Source organism: Nesoenas mayeri (assembly GCF_963082525.1).
Source record: "Nesoenas mayeri genome assembly, chromosome: 1".
In the NCBI taxonomy this organism is placed as follows: domain Eukaryota; kingdom Metazoa; phylum Chordata; class Aves; order Columbiformes; family Columbidae; genus Nesoenas; species Nesoenas mayeri.
Window position 1 is genome coordinate 41,404,426 of NC_137541.1, and position 17,419 is coordinate 41,421,844.

The 17,419-nt window shown below is 37.6% G+C and overlaps 2 protein-coding genes across 5 annotated transcripts in view; both read right to left on the minus strand.

The window, feature by feature from the left end:
• The window catches only part of ATF7IP (activating transcription factor 7 interacting protein), a 367,200-nt gene that overhangs the window by 67,953 nt on the left and 281,828 nt on the right, over nucleotides 1–17,419 (minus strand). The window lies entirely within an intron of this gene.
• The window catches only part of UBN2 (ubinuclein 2), a 48,753-nt gene that overhangs the window by 30,127 nt on the left and 1,207 nt on the right, over nucleotides 1–17,419 (minus strand). For 3 of the 4 annotated variants that reach the window (XM_080362934.1, XM_080362933.1, XM_080362931.1), the window contains exons 2-4: nucleotides 13,665–13,757; nucleotides 9,793–9,894; nucleotides 1,150–1,287 (exon numbers count right to left, since the gene is read on the minus strand). In XM_080362934.1, coding sequence (XP_080219060.1) covers nucleotides 1,150–1,287; nucleotides 9,793–9,894; nucleotides 13,665–13,757 — 333 coding nt within the window. The remainder of the gene's footprint in view (nucleotides 1–1,149; nucleotides 1,288–9,792; nucleotides 9,895–13,664; nucleotides 13,758–17,419) is intronic. The other variant, XM_080362932.1, reaches the window with a different exon arrangement.

The following is a 17,419-nucleotide window of genomic DNA, read 5'->3' on the forward strand; positions in this document are numbered from 1 at the left end:
CAATTCAGAGCCAGAAAAAATACCTCAATATGTGTAAAGGCAAACAGTACCAATGGATTCCTAGCAGCAATTATAGCTACTGACAAGTCTCAATCATTAATCATTTTTAAACAGTTACTGAATTCAGAGTTTTCAATAAGAAAAATACTTCAAGGCACAAGCAGACTGATCCCAAGCCAGTATAAGCAATGGCCACCTTGGAAGACTGAATCCCCCCCCACCTTCTTCTTCTGCTACCAGAGTTTCATTGAGGAATATGAAGTTACACAGTATGCAATATCTTTCTGGAAAATTCAGATCAGCTGTCTCCCCTCCCAAGTTCTTGCTGATCCCTAGCCTACCTGTTGGTATAGGACAGGGAAAAAGAAAGTCTTCACATTGTGCAAACATTATTCAGCAACAAACAAAACTCCAGTGTGTTAACAACATTATTTTCGTCGCAAATCCAAATCATAGCACCATAACAGCTGCTATGAAGAAAGTTAATTCCATCCCGGGCAGATCCAATACAAGAATCTTAAAATTACGTTTAACTTAAAGAATTGCAGAGCAGGGAAAGACATGAGAAAGTGGGAAGTTCTTGGAATGGCACAGAACTTGTGAATGTCATACGTAAGCAATTAAGTTTGCACTGATCGTAACTTTTCAAAGTACACAGAACAGCACAGCATGCTATTTGGCCAAGACCATATATATACTTTTTAATATAGCTATTCTTATGTGCTGAGTTTATTTTAACAGATATTTTGGTTTAGGTGTTATTCTTAATATTAGGAAAAACTTCAAATCATGCAAGCTTTTTGCAAAATCAAAAAAGCAGTGTTGGAGAATTTAAGTTTTCATCTTGTATAATAAAATTCCTATAAAACTACAGAATCATCTGTCACTTCAAAATGGATGGCCACAACTTGCTAGCCTGACTAAACAGATGGTTAGCCTTACAAGACAGCGTGTGGACATCCCAAGTTATTTCCCGCATACTAGTACTTGAGCCACAACACAGAAAACTCAACAGAACAGTACTGTACATCACTCTGCTTTCAGCCTCTTCATCTGAGCCATTCTAAGCATATCAAGTGTTTCCCCATGTCCACCTGGCTGTTACTTCAGTATAAAAAGCACAATTAAGATCAATCAAAGATCACTCACTTTAGGTGGCCTATGCTTTTTGTCTTCTGCAAAGTCTTCATCCTCTGAGTCAGATGCCTGGCGGAACTGCAGTGTACCAGTGTTGATATAAAACCCTCCATATTTGGTTGTCAGGGATGCAGGAACCAATTCATCATACTGGGCAGGAAAAAGATGAGTTTGTCAGCAATACTTAATAAAATTTTTAATAAAATGAGTTCTTAATAAAATGAATGTGGAGTTAATTTACCAGTCTGTAAGACATCAAAAGTTATATACAAGCACACAGCACAGCTTGCTAGAATAGAAACAGGACAGCAATGCTATTGAAAACTTACTAGCCAAGGCACAGGACATTGATATCATAGCATAACCTTTCTACTTTCAAACCCATGCCCTTTTTTTGGAAGACAGGATTACAGCACTGCTTTCTGAAGGGAATGAGGATGGGCACAGAGGCACTGCCCATCCCTTTCTGACAGGGGAAAAAAAAAGTCAAACTTCTCAACTTTTTCCCCCCAATATTCTGTCTGAGAGCATGTTACATTATGTTAGATGTTAATTATCAAGACACACAAACCATATGAACAATAATATACCACCTGTCTATGAGCAACTTCACTTGGTAGTTCACTGGAGTCCACAAAGCAGGCAGGCACACAGTGAATTATTTGTTTTCATCTACAACTGCCTTACAGGCAATACAATAACATCACTGTCTGAAAACAGTTTTTGTAAAAAAAAAAAAAAATCCCCCCCTCAAACCTGCCTCTATTATTTTAAATTTTAATTTTCATATTTCTATTGAATACTCTTCAATTTTATAAGACACTGTGCAGTTCATATGATCTGTTAGACATAACTTAAAAGGCCCACGATAAAACTGTATCTGTAAGTGATAGCTATAGTTATTTCCAGAACCTATTTCTTCCATATTTTTGAAAAAGATGACAGTCTGAACCATCATTATGTTGCAGTGGAAGAAGTTTAATCTATATAAGAATTTTTACAGAATTGGATGTTTTATCCAGGAAACAGGACTGAAGATAGTAGAGATAGTTCTGTACATTAGGGATAAAAAGACTTCTCAGATTATATGCTTTTATTATGACCGCCACAGTTTTCATTAATACCAATCTCTGCAGTGCACTTGACACTTGCAGATGTTCCAACACACACTACATTTAGTATCAACTAACCACAGCGCCCTGCTCAAAAACCTACTTTTATGAAGTTATGTGAAACTATCTTTTGTTAAAAATGCTATCCCACACATGACAAACTTAGCCACAGTATCTGTTAGTTTATTTGCAATTTTAGGTGTTGAATATCACATCGCCTCTTATACAACTACCACAATGCTAGGACTGACTTTCAGTAAAGTCAGATATATTCTCACTCTATTTAGATAGTTTTAAAACCACAAATTTTTCAAACTCTTATACATACTTTACTTTGAAATGAACTTAGTCTTTATGAAGAAATTTCCAAGTTAGAATAACAAAGCCGTATCATAAAAAAAATTGAAATCCAAAGACACAGGAAACATGGTCAATATTAAGTATAGAGGAAGACAATATTAGTTATATTATTTTGTGACCAGCAGCCCCCTCAGAATGACATTCTCCCCAAGTATTACCAGAAAACTGTTAACCTCTAGGAAATATCTTGTTAGCAGCAAACTCTCAAGAAGGCTGGGAGGATGAACAGATTCATTCTAGCTCTATGCATGAATATCAACAAAACAAGTCATGAAATGTTTGCAACAGAACTGAGGGAGGGTTGCCCAGACAATGCTGTTGTCCCTACACAGAAGGACAATGTCATTCTGAACTACTTCAAATTTGAACTACCAGTCTTGGTTTACAAATACTGAAAATTCTAAGATGGCGAATTTAATAAGCAAAAACCACAATTCTGAAAGCTATATTCTGCCTTGAACCATAAAACCAGAATGCCTGAGACACATACCTGCCAACAAAGATGAGGAAGAAGCATTTACAGAACCTAGAAACTGTTACAAAAGTACCAGAAAGACATAATAACAGGGCAATGACTAAGAATCAATTTCTCCCCTTCTTCTGAAAGGGGAGGATTTTGACACACCTCAGAGGTATTCACCTCTGACAGAGAAAAAAGTTGATTTTGAGTTACAGCTGCAAGGAATAAACAAAGCACAGCCAAATGATTAAGAATTAAGTAAGATACATGAGAAGGAAACAGCATGTTTGTTATTTTGAAGTTCGAACCAGCAGCCTTTCTACTTCGTATCCGTTAAAAACAGAATTGAACAGGCTGAATAAGTTAGCAGGCAGTTTTAACTGGCACAACATTATCTGAAGACGTGAAGTCACCCACATGAAGGGAACACACACAGTGCAAAGTGGAATGTCAGCTAACAGCTTACTGCACTTCCCTCTGCACACTATGCAAAATATACTGAATATAAAATGGTTTAAGAACCAAAAAGTCTGGGCTAACAAAAGCATTAAGACATGAAGAGGAGCTAACTGGAAGAGGAAAATGTGTACTCCAACAAGGAAGCTGATGAAAGAGTCTCAACTGGACATCTATGTGGATTTGATCTGAATAAGTAGTTAGAAATTTCCATGAGTCATCACCTTTTATCTTCCTGGAATGGAAGGCTTAACAAACAGTACAGAAAGGGAAAAAAGTAGTGGTGACAGGACCTACAAAATACTCTCAGATCATATGAAAGATTAGTGCAAGAAAGAAGAATCTATTAATTGGACAAAATGAAAGCAAAGTGGCTTAGCTGCAGACTTGTCACTCATCTTAAGAGACAAGGACAATCATGCAAAGTAGGAGATGCAAAGTAAACTTTAGAGTGGAGGCTGGGTAAGAATTTCAGAGAAATCTCTTTTTCCATAGCTCTCAGAACCAGCTTCATTACATACAAGAAAGATGAAAAGGAAATAAAATAAATTATTATCCACAGTGCCTAATAGAGCAAGCATTTCCCTTTTCAGCTGACAGGGTACAAACTGAATTACTGAGGCTGGGGCAGTACAGCATCAAAACAGAAGAATACAGTAGTTGCCAAGTTTGAAAGAGAAAGCACAGTCAGAGCTGGGACCATTATCATAACAAGCAAAGAACAAGTGACAGGAAACACAAAAAAGACACCACTGCGGAACAGCAAAGGAAGCCCTGGAAAACACACAAGTAAAAGTATTAGAGATGGTCCACAAGTGTGGAAGCCATGAATCTCTTATGTTCTTGATAAACACCAATTTAAACAATGGTACTACAAAGGCCAGATAAGTCTCAAGTTTTTTTCGAGTACCTATGCAGATGCTGAGTTTTCAGTTTCCTAGTTTTCCCAATGAGGTCATTAAATACACAAGTAGTCCTAAACCACCTGGTTGAAACCTAGATCAGAACATGGGATTAAAAAAAAAAATTTAAGAAATTACTTATTGCTTCCTAAAAAAAGGATATGATATTAAGCCGAACAGTATCCTCTTTATCTACACCTTTATCTATCACGGGGTTGGGGACAACGAGGTGAGGAAAGATAAAAAGCAAAGAAAGAATCTCCTAATTGAAATTTGCCCTTGTATTCACTCAAATGCATATGGCATGTCAGGTGCCAACCAGCAGATCTACTCTGAAGACACCTGGGAAGCACACAAGACATCTTTTATTAAAGGTGACATGGTGCACTCAGCTAAGTGAGCACCATTCCCCAACCACAGAAACTCCCAAGACTAAGCAAAGTAACAATGAAAAAGGAAGACAGACCAGTGATATAAACACACAAATCCACAGCCAATGAAACAGCTAGTAAGTCAATCTCAAAAAAAAAAAAAAAGCTTTAATGCACTCTCATGTATTTGGTGTGCATGAGGTTTGTGATAGAAATCTACAAAGGCAGCTTTTACCACATAAAAAAATGCAGCAATGTTAAATTTCTCTCACTGTCCAACATGAAAGTATGTTTAATAATGGATCCTATGTAGCATTTTTCTGTGTATGCCTCTAACACTGGCAACTCAATGGCTTTGTTTTGTTTCTTTTAAAGAGACATTTATCTTTCTCAACAACATCACTGATCTCCATAGCTATGCATAAAACAAGCTCCTTTGAGTAGAAAGGATGAGAGAACATTAAGTTGGCCTAAAACAACCCCACAAAAAAGGTAAAAATTACCATCAGCACACTGAGCCCTGCCATTCCCCAAACAAATACCATTCTCACTGGGAAAAAGCATCTCTAATATTTGAGAGTATTGAGAAAGATGCTCTTACTGGCAATACATCTGCTTAAAGTTTTAGATCACAATCACAGGAACTCTAAAGGGGAAGTCAGTGGGAGAGGTTATTAAATCTATCACATCTTTAATAAGCCTGGAGATTACAAGATGAAGCAAACCAAATTTATCCTGAAAATGCATGAAAACTGAATCTCACAACATGGGAGTTTTTGCAAAGACTAAGCCCTTAAAATTACAAGTATTCTAGGGAACCCAGACAGAAAAAGTGCAACTCTTACCAGTGTGTTCGGAATTACTAAAAATGAAGATAAAATTCTTGAAAGATGGTCTTTTAAGAGGGTCTGAGCTCCAAAGGCAAGATGCAGCTAAAGAAAAACAAGTTTTTCCTTTAAGCTGAAGTACCAGTTTTGGAGAAACTCTCCATGTATGAAAAACCATTGGTAGGCTGGTTATCCCTACACAGCAGCACAAGACTCTCACACCAGTGCCTAGAAGGCTGCTGTAAAACCATGAATATAGACAACCGGGTTAAATATTGACATATAGCCCTGGACGTCCAAAGTACTGATCCGCATGCTTTCCATTGCTCTTGACATTCACGTTTTGCTTCAGTTCCTGTCAGTGTGGCTACTTGGTATCGCTGCCTCAAAAGACAGCTTGCACTGTTCTTCCTCTTCCTCACTGGTTCTTCCTCTGTGTTCATCTAACCAACGTGGGGGAAGGTGCTAGCTCATCTTTGGTTTGGATGTGCAAGTCTTATGACCTCTGAATTAGAGAAAATGGCATACTTTTTCACAAAGCATCGTATATTAATTCAGATCCTGGTCCTATATTACCTAGCAGAAAGCTCAGAAAACACTGTATTCCCCTGGAATCTGTATCTACATAAAGCTTACATTGTCTGGAAGGTATTCAACGAACCAAATATTCAGAGGTCATCACAAGAGCAAGTAGTCCAGCCAAATCAGACTGATATGCACATGTGTGCACGCAAGAAAAACAGAAGGCAAGCCGAAATCTGCAGGAATACCATTCCACAAAGAATGTAGTTCTGGGCAGTTCACAGCAAAACCTGATTCCAACATCAAAGCAGTGGAAACACTGGGGAGGGACAGCTTTCTTTGCAGGTTATGAACGTTTTGTATATTACTACCAGAAGCCCATTAAGATAAGCAAAGATTACAACCTGTCATTAGACTACCTGCTACATAGCGCTCAGAAACAATGGTAAGATGGTCTTGATTTACACTTGTTCTGGAATGAAGAGTTCATGACCCACTGACTACACCAAGGGTGTCAAACTCATTTTCACTGGGGGCCACATCAGCCTCATGATTGCCTTCAAAAGGCCAAATGTAATTTTAAGACTGTAACTACTTCACATACAGTCCTAAAATTACATTCAGGTCTTTGAAGGCAACCATGAGGCTGACGTGGTCCCCGGTTAAAATGAGTTTGACACCCCTGGACTACAGTCAAAATGCCCAAACCAAAAATATCTGCTGTACAGACTGAAGCATGGATTTCCCACTTGCCTGTAATTGCATTCGGAAAGGAAAAGCCACTTCTTCCAAATAGGACCAGCTAAACATTTTACAAGGAAACAGATAAACTGAACAGCATATATACCAGATACATTCAAAGCAAACAGCAATCTGTAACTATATATTTAGTCATGTAAGAGGAGACAAGTCTGAAGGAAGATGGGAGGTAGGAACTGAATGTGAGAATCATGCCATTAGCAGATTCCCTGCACTTGATCCTGATCTCTACCCTCAACAAAACACACAGAACTATTGCCTTCCTGGATCATTGGACGACCCAAATGTTCTGCTACATATGCATCTGTTATATATACAAAATTACTTAATTAGAAAAGGAGCCAAAGGAAGCAGAATTTCTTAACTCCATTACAATGCCTGCTAAAAACATGAATGATATTTGATGGCATTATCTCAAAATCTGTTTTTAGAAGGAAAGTATCTCTAAAGCTATGAACTAAATCTGTTTCAGTGCCAAACAGCTCAGTATTTCTTTCACATCTGTGACAAGAACAAGGACTAAAATTCTAAAGAATATTTCCATTATTTTTTCCTGGGATACAGAGGGAGACAACAGGTAACCAATCCTGGAGCAATTCAAGAGGCACTCATGCCCATTTTTCAAGTGTTTGTGCCCAGGATATTATAGCTTTTTATGTGTAAAAAAGTAAATCTTCCAAAAGGTAGCAAGTCCAGGCTGGGCCTGCCTCTGACAATTCTCAGGGTACACAGTGATTTAGTAGCTGGCCACACAGAAGATGAACAAGCCAGACATGTAGATTTTCCTTCTCAACACTTCCCATTTGCATCTTAGATGGAATGAGAGGTTTTGTTTAACTTAACTCCTACATTAAAGGATCCTTAAGCTCTGCAACAGCAACTTAAGACTGCAGCTAGCACACAGCGTTCTTCTTTTCTAGATAGAAATGGGAATAAAAGCAAAACAGAGATAGCCTCTCACTAGTTTGTATTTGTAATGCAGCCACAAGGCATACTGATTTGTTCAGGAGATCAGTCTTTAGAGAATACACCATTCTCCCCAGTAACTTCCACATGATGCAACCATCTGGTCCTCTGACAACTGCTTTTTGTGTGTTCTTGCAAGGAGTCTGGCCAGAGACATCAAAAGTAAACGCTCCTGCAAATCTACTGGGTCTGCTGCTGGTAACAAGAACAGCAGTGGAAGGAGGCACAGTATGAGAAGTACTAATATCCCAGTGAGCATCCAACCCTGCTAGTCTCATGTACGTCTTCGATAGAGACCTGTACTACGCATAGCAAAAGTTATCCACATCATGTATCAGATCTGTGATACGTCACAATAAATCCACAAAAACCAAGATACAACTTAGGTCCTGTATCAAGAAATTTCAAAACTGAGGACTGTTAACTTCAGCAACAGTGAGAAACCAGATAAGCCTAAAGGTTCAAGCAGTTTCTCAGCAGGACCGAAGCACATCAGTTCTTACAGAGCTGAAAGTCAGAAACTGACCTTCAGAAAGGACATACCAAGGCTCAGGCCACAACAGTGTTCCAGCAGCACAAACAGAAGTTGAAGGATAAAGATAAGACATTTTAATATTGGCAAGTTCAATTAAAATTTTTATCTAGACCAAGAAAAGCACAAATTTGTACAAGCTGCAATAAGCACCTACAGCAAACTCACTTTTCACACAACTTGTTCACTTACCTTCAGACCTATTTCAAAACTACCAATACAGACAGATGAGCTCAGCCTGCTAACCACTGTAGTTCACAGCTCAACTTCTTTTGCTCAAGAAGGTAATAACAGTTCTGCAGCACATCTCCTGTGCACCTCACACAGTTGTTAAGAGCAATACATTGCAACATCTATATGCTACAAACTTTGGTGTTCACAGAAGCTCTTTACAGAGTCTGTCATTTCCCAGATCTACTACCACATTCCAAGAGAGGTGTGACATAATGTACGCCAAGCAATGCACTTCACTACTGTGCTTTTCTTACTCTTTTCCCACAACTTATTTTCATCCTCTTTCCCACTCAGACTTCTAGCTCCCTCCTCTTCAGAGCAGGAGACCATTACTGCTTTGTCCAGTGTCATTCAATCCTGGAGGAAACTGAAGACCGACTGAAGTGTCAGGTGGTTTTTGTTGTTCTGTTTTTATGACTGAACAGTACACCTACTACTTCTTTACATCTAATAAGTGAAAATTATAGGAGGTATCGAAGCTTTTGTATCATCCACTCTCTCTTCCAAGTTTCTTCCTCATTTTCAGAGTTTCATATATCACCTCTAAGATATCTTCAAGTGTCCTCTTATATACCTCCTGATATTCCTGATACTGCCTGCACCTAATGCCTTTTCCTTTTATCTCAATATCTGTTTTAATTTCTGAAAAATATTCAGACAAAAATGCTGTAATATTCTGCTGTTTAACCAAGCTGGTTTATCTTCTGTTTTTTCAGAAGTATTCAATGAATGTTTAGAATAACCATCCTACTCTAACTGGTTTTTAAGAGCAGAATAGCACCCTGATCTAATGCAGGAAATCTAACACTAGTAATCTACTAATAATCCAGACAGCTAGTACAAAAAAACTAAACAGAGATAGTCTAATTTCAGTCTACAGTAAATGAAGTGCACAAATGAAAACAGCTGAATTTCTAAAGCTGGAAAATTATGTGATACAGGAATAGCTTCTTAAATCTTGCAGTGTGTAATGATACCTGAATGAGACTACAAATACAAATTCATTGGATTCCCAAAGTATTATGCCCTTTGGATCCACACCACTTATACATAGGCTCAAAGTATTTTCCCTTACCTTTCTTCTTTATATAAAAAAGAAAAGAAACTAAAGCATTGTCTTATTTCTTGTTGTTGCTTTGATGAGGCTTACTTACCGCTTCAGAATTATCAATGAAAGGGTCTGTTTCATCATAACCATAGCCTATATCAATTAGATCCTGCAGGCGATCCTTCCGATGTTTGTGGGGCTTTCCACCCTGAAAACAAAGCAAATGATATATCATATGAGAAACAGGGAATCAACGTACTGAAGTCTACAAAACATAAGGCACTGGAGGGACAGTCATTCAGGGAATTCATAGTTTTGCTTTCTTGGATGCTTCCTTGAAGATGGTCTAGATGACTAATAAAAAGTTTCGCACAGGAATGAGTTCTGGCAGCCACGCTTTGCTGCAGCCTCAACAGAAACATCCCTGAAAGGTGTTCACCAAACACCTGGTTTCTGCAAGACTGAGATCTTCCTAATGTTTCCTATTTAGAGATGCTTTGCTGTTCTATATTTTAAAACATAGAGGCAGGACTGTGACAGAAAGACTGAGATACTTTAGAAAGTGTAATCTTTTTCAGTATGTTACAGAGTTGTTACAAAGGGAAATACTGATAGCCTAGCATTCAGTAAAGTGTTTCCTCATACAAGACACATTGCTTCTCTACAGAAAAATAAAGCCTAAGTCAAAGAGAACAATACTGATCTGGTGCTTACAGATACGGTGTCTACAAGTTTTCAAGAACTTACAGCATTCATATAACATGACTGGAGAAAAACATATTAAGATAAAATCCTTTGAAATGCAAGAGCTACTTCATGCTGCTCACGTCAACTTAGTATGATAAAATCAATTAATTGAATTCAGTATCAATAAAAGGTAATCCATGCAAAGGAAGTATAACCCAAATACGTAAAAATACAGTGTGCTCCCAATTTTTTAGGCTGCTCATGAAGCACTGGAGTTGTTACACACAATTCTATGACAGTTTGCTCAACAATGAAGAGTGGTCAAAAAAGAAAAGAATTGGGACATACAAAAAAGGAACAGAGAACAAAACCAGAAGGCATCGTTATATCACTGATAAATCAGGGCATCCTACCATTAATATACTTTCATTTAAAAAAAAAAATAGAACAAAAAAGGGAACAGTAAGCCAACAAGGACATTTAAAGGTAAAACCCACTACTTCTGTACAATAACAAAATGTTAAGGCACTTCAGCTGGAGAACGAAAAGGGGCTGAATTTTGACAATAGCATCAGAATCAGATGCATCGTATGGAAGAACAGGAAATATTTCATTGTTTCTAACAATAGAGAAACTATGGATCACCAGGTGAACTCATCAGGTTTAAACAGAAAGCATGTTTTCATATGACATCATCATCATGACACTCAGTGCCATGGAACACAATGTGAAATTCAGTGAAATCAAAATGATCTGGCAAACTTATGGTACAAGCCTATACAAAGTGCAGTTAAACACATAACCTTTGGCTTTGGGAGACATCAAGCCACATATTGCTAGACAGGCAGTGAAGTAGTAACAATGCACACATATTCTCTTATACTTTCAAGTATGAGACGTCACTAGTGTCAGAGGACTATGCTACCATTCATTAGATGGACCTTTGTTTTGACCCAATGAAAAAAATATTACATTATGTACAATATCATTTAAGAGTCAATATAACATTTTTCCAGCATGGAGTGGTTGATTTTGTCTAGAGAATAAAAGTAATCAGAAGAATGAAAATGGGAACCATAGGAACAGATTTTTATGCTGGTGTTTAAAATATTCACAAATTGCAAAACCGTTATGAATAATCAAGTAAACAAATGGTACATTAACTTTATGCATCTTGTTTTATGAAAATATATTTATTCATCAGCTTTTTCTTAGTACCTGCAGGATATATCCAGTACTGTACTACGCTGATTACGAGTACAGAACTTTATCTGAAAAGTAGTAAAAAGTCTTCAAGGAAGACTGTTCTCTGCACATCAAATTTTTCATAAGTACTGCCACATACGCTATGATTAAAAGGCTGTTTTACTCAATTTTAAATGGATATAGGTAAGTAATACCTAATTACTTTAAGTAGGATACAGTACTTCCTGCAAATCTAAAAATCCCTTAACTTCTTTCTCATTCAACCAGTGATTACTTTTACACCAAAGCACTGTAAAAGAGTAGAGAAGAGAATGGCTCTCTCCTTCATGGGATCCCTGTTCTAGTTTAAGCCAAGCAGTGAATGCCTCACTACAAGAATCGGGAGATGGTTGGATGTTGTCAGAGCATCAGCAACTGTACTGGGTCAGTGTAGAGAAATGAAATTCTTCTGAGCGTGGAGGTTAAGTGGAGACTGATGGTTCTCATATGGGAAGAAAGGACAGGGACTATCCAACACAATAACTGTTAATCCCTTGCCAACTTCTGTGCTTAGTGGTCCTAACCTATTTAAGTTGTTTTTTATACAGAAGACATTCCCCTTCCAGGGATTTTGTGGGGCTGAAGGGCATGAGGTATGGCAGAGTATGAGAGAAAGGCAAGAAATTGGAAGTGCAAATAGTAATCAAGATCCAGGTACACTGTGTATCTAAACTGCTGTAAATGGTAGTTTTTGCTACCTACTGCTTTCAAATAGTTAAAATTATCTATTTGCCCCTTCTTATGAGTGAGCATCGAACTCAAGTCTTTGTAAGTCTAATAACCCCATGTTTTTGCCCATAAATGTACATATTTAGCTTTGATGTACACATAAATGTATATGTAAAATTAAGATTGCTTCCACCACCACTCCCTCCTACATACATGCTCTACACTGACTTTAATCTGCTGTAGTTAAGCAACTTGTTTCAGGACATTATAAAATCCTTAACTTGTATTATGGAAATGAGTTTTCTAGAAAAGTACAGTTGAAACATTATTCTCACACGTTCAAAAACTAATTTATCATTCAAATGAAAGGCAGACAATGTTCTGGAACTGCCTTCTCAATTCACTGGACATATTGGGTTCTGTCAATCCCTCCAAAAGATTATTATTTTCAGTTTAAGGGTTTCTTTTGTTATGTATCACAACTACCACGTCCTGAAATAGTAATTACTTCCACAGAATATACAGACCAGGCAGAGAAATCTGCCTTTGCCAGAAAACAAATATATCAGACAAGAAAGATTGGTATATGTTAACAGCAAAAGATAAAAATGACTGTTCTTGTTTCCCTTCTTTATTATCGAGGTACTCTATTAGTAATCCAGAATATCAACATGCCTAAGCATGATGATGAGTTTTGCTTGCCAGCTTGGAATTAATCACCCAACCCTACCCATATATTCTTAAAGACCTGTTTGGGTGTGGTTTTAGTCAACATTTTCTGATTTCTCCCTTCATTTACTAGTAAAAGCCTCTCTATGTTATTACCTAGGGTTGTTCAAGTTATTCATGCTACACTTTCAGGAGTCAGCAGAGTATCTTTAGGCAGCTGGCAGCTATAAGATAAACTCATCAAGCAATGACTTATTATTCAACAATAACTTCCTATGGAAGCATTCCAAACTAGTCAGAAATTCATCCAGATTCATCACTATTTAGCCCAAACAGAAGAGCTGTTCAATAGCACACAACAGCATTACATAAAAATTCTTTCCTCCAGCACAGTATTTATCATTAATATCGACCTACATCTATTACTGAGTTGTATTTATATAGGAAGCTTTTCCAAGAATAGCTTCACAAGCTATTAACATCCTATGGACAAATCTATTTAGCAGACTTGTCCAATAAGCTTGTAGCAAGTTCAAGCTGCTTAAATGAAATATAATGAGACGGTCAGGTCTGAATTGTACAGAAGTCGTATGAACCCACAACAGCAACCCTATTCAGGAAAGAAAAAAACAAACCACTCTGATGTTAACATCTCCACAGTATCACTATTAAGTATTTGTATGTTTTAATACAGGTACAATAACTCACGTATTTTGCCTCGAACTTCTTGGCTAGCATTTCTACTTCATGACGCTCACGTTGTTCATCATTAAATGGATCTTCAGAGTGAACCAGCTTCTTCTGAAAAATGCAAAAATTAATGTTCATTCCATAAGAAACGCACAGAGTACACCTAATAAAAACCTACTAAATGTCAATAAACAATTGAGAACTATTGCCATTTGAGGTTCAAAGAGAAAGAATTATCTGGATAGACAATGGCTTTTCACTTCTGCTTGCATCAATGCCTCTTACTGGTGCCATGATCCTTCTAGATCAGACAAGATGTACCTGGTACGCTAATGTGCAGGGAAGAAACCAGAAGATTAAAAAGCACAGAAGATTACAACCATAACTAGTAACATAACTCCTTTAACTCTTGAGCTGTTATTTTTTTTATTCAGGTAATTTCAGTACTCATAGCACGAATTCCACAAGATTACCACTACAGCAGCCACAGGACACCATATTTAATCTTCCAGCTGTACTAATGAGCAGGAAATCCCACTTTTTTTTTTTCTTTTTTGAGAAAGAGATTTTCACTTGGACAAAATCAAAGGTGTACAAACAGCCCTTTTTTTTTTTTTTAAGTAAGGTATAGTAGAAAAACAGGGCTGCCTTCTTCAAATTAGAGTTCACATAATAGACAGCAACTGTTGGAAGTGGGGGGGAAGGCACTAGGATGGTAAAATATGGTGGAATGGAGTTCCATTTTAGGGAACTTCATAGATGGTAACTAACTTCACTGCACGTGGACCACTCATTAATGAATACAATATCATACAGAACAAAGATTCATTAGACTACAACAGAACAAAAATCAACACTAAATTCAGAAATGCAAGATCCTTCCTCCACAGTATGAACAGACAATGTATCGAATAAATGGTGACCAAATCATGATGAATTAGCTCAATAGTATCAAGACCAATGTAATGAGGAAAGTAAGTTGAGCAAAACTGCAACCATCACACAAATATTTTACATTTACGCGAGAATACTTAAAGAAAAAAACTAGTAGAGGTTATAGTTAATCCTGAAACATAACCTTCCTATTTCCTGAAGCATAATTTAATATAAAATACAGCTCAATAATGCAACATTGTTTTCTCTACTTTAGCTGGGCAAATCTATTCCACATCTTCTGCTAGGCAAACATGGTTCTTGTTTTTCATTGTGAAATTACAGAAGGTCAAGGCCACAGGTCAAGTAAAATTTAGTACTTAACTTGCCTTTCTCCACCAAACTCTCAAAGCCCCAGCTGACCACCACTTTGATCAGTTAAGCACTACTGGCATCTCAAATTCAAGCAAGTTCTAGTTGTGATGGTTTCTGGGGGCTCTGATGGATGGCTCGCAGACTTTGCAGTAACTTTAAGACATTACTACTTCGGCGCCTCTACGGCCTGTTTGACAGGAACCCGCTTGGGTTCCTGGCTCACCTGCTTCAATTGCGCCACCAGAAAAGAGAACACACTTTCACTTCTGCCAGTTTTTAAGAGGCAAATAAACTCTTCAACCACTAACTTATTACTCACATTCAAAAACTTTACATAGATAGTTCAAACCAAAAGATGAACTCTACCAACAACCCTATCAAAGGATGTTCTCTTTATCAAGGCAAAAGAGCAGAACAAGGACAGCAGAAGGTTCTAACAAACATTTCCACTAGCTTCTAATTGAAGCTAGGAACACTAATTCACAATTAAAAAAAAGCTGAAGTCACACTCATCGTGTCAAATAAGTCTTGGGACTCTCTACTGTTTTATTAAGAGACCTATGAAAGCAATGTTAAAGCACAAAATTAAAGCACAGTTACTCCTGTGCTCCAGCCCTTGCCCTATTGGAACAGCCTGCCCCTGGAGAACCGTTCTTGTTTGCTCCAGTTCCAAGCAACAAGATGGAAAGACAAGCTCCTGATTTTGTTGAACTTTAATGGGAACAGCCATAAGGAAGTCAAGCAACTTCTTGTAAGGGATAAGGAGTCAACAATAGCTTTCAGAAAACCTAATCAATCTTCACACTACAAAAGCAGTTTGCACAACTAAGTTTAGATGAACTGTTTATTTTAAACTGAATCATTACTAAAACAACAAAAAATGTGGAAATCTGAAACTACACTTAAAACCACAGCATGAACTGCCAACTAGTTACTACCTACTTGGAAAGAGCAAATCTCAGATTCTGCAGAAAACTGGTAGAGAGTGAAGATTTCTTAGTCAAGCTTCATTTTAGTGAGGTAGTTCTCTCTGCTGCATTAACTGCTGGTATAAATCACCATCACTATTCTACTTCACAAGCCAGATAAGTTATCCTTTCACAAATTTTTTCTATTTTAGGACTTTGAACAAGTTACACAATTTGTTGGTCCAAGAACAACCAGGGTAAAAGACAGACTCCTGTCACCCTAAGCCTCCTGCACTGTGCAAACTCTCCACCTTTATTTGCTTTAACTATGAAGGAACCAGCATGCACTAATTTTATTGCTGGATAAAATGAATTTCCGCTCTCTTTTTACGCTGATTGATACAAGATTTTAAGTCCTTCCTACCATACCAGAGTAGCTTTTCCAGCTTATACAGTAAGTTAAACTGACAGGCCAAGTATACATCAGTTTTTAAACAAGAATAAAAGGCCAGAATCACTTTAAACGGTTCACATTTTATGACACTATTTTACATAATCATCTGATTGTTCCACACAGTCCAGCAATAGACAGGCCGTTATGATCCATTCATTTCAGTCTGGACTCTACAGAGAGCTGAAAAACATACACAATTTCTTATAAAGCAATCCTGTCACTATTTCTACCTTAAAACGAATCTCTGATATATATTGTACCCAAAATGCCCTAAAACAATGCTCCTCAGCAGGAGTAATGGAATTTGCATCAGAACTACAGAAAAAAGCCCTTTTCCCCCAATTATATGATTAACAAATTACCAGCCTACAGAAAAAGGGTATTTATGGAACTGGGAACTGCCAAAGGGAAAGGTCAACCTCCACATACTGAACCACTTCTAACACTAACATGATTTTCGTCTTCATACAGGAACCGCTCAGAAAGGTGGCACTTCACAGGGCAGCATGCTTATGCTACATCAATTCAGAGGAATCACAACTGCCACTGTTTGCCCACAACAGCTGTAAGACAGGATGAACAGAAGGAACCTTTTAGCTTGCATCAGATCTCAGAGGGATTAAAGTCACGGTCATTGACTTCTTCTGTCTTCCACATTTGAACACAACCCAGTGTGTACATCCCTCCTACTACAGAATAAAGAGTATACAGTTCCAGCATCATCATCACCTAGAAACACTTTTGTTTGTAATACAGAAGTTTTAACTATTCTTGAGTGCTGGATGTAAAAATCCAATGGTGGTATCACTAGTGATATCTGACATTTGCTCTTATCACCAAAGCTATCACAACCTTCTAAGTTACTTCCATTCCCCCTGCCCTTTCCCATAAGATGTAAACTTTCTCTAAAACTGTGTACTAGAATTAAGAGACGCCACAAATATTTAAATCAAGCACAGCTTCACTGGTATCTTCAAGTAGGAATGAGTGGCTTAAGTACAACCAGCTTAAGGACACGTGTCTCTCCTTCCTACTTGAACTTGGGTCCTGTTGATTGGCTAATGCTTTTTGCTTCTTCAAGCTGTCTGCACAAACTTTTCCCCTTCAAAATTAAAGCAGTCTCAAATATTTTCTGGTTAGGAGAAATAGGAAAAGCACTTTTT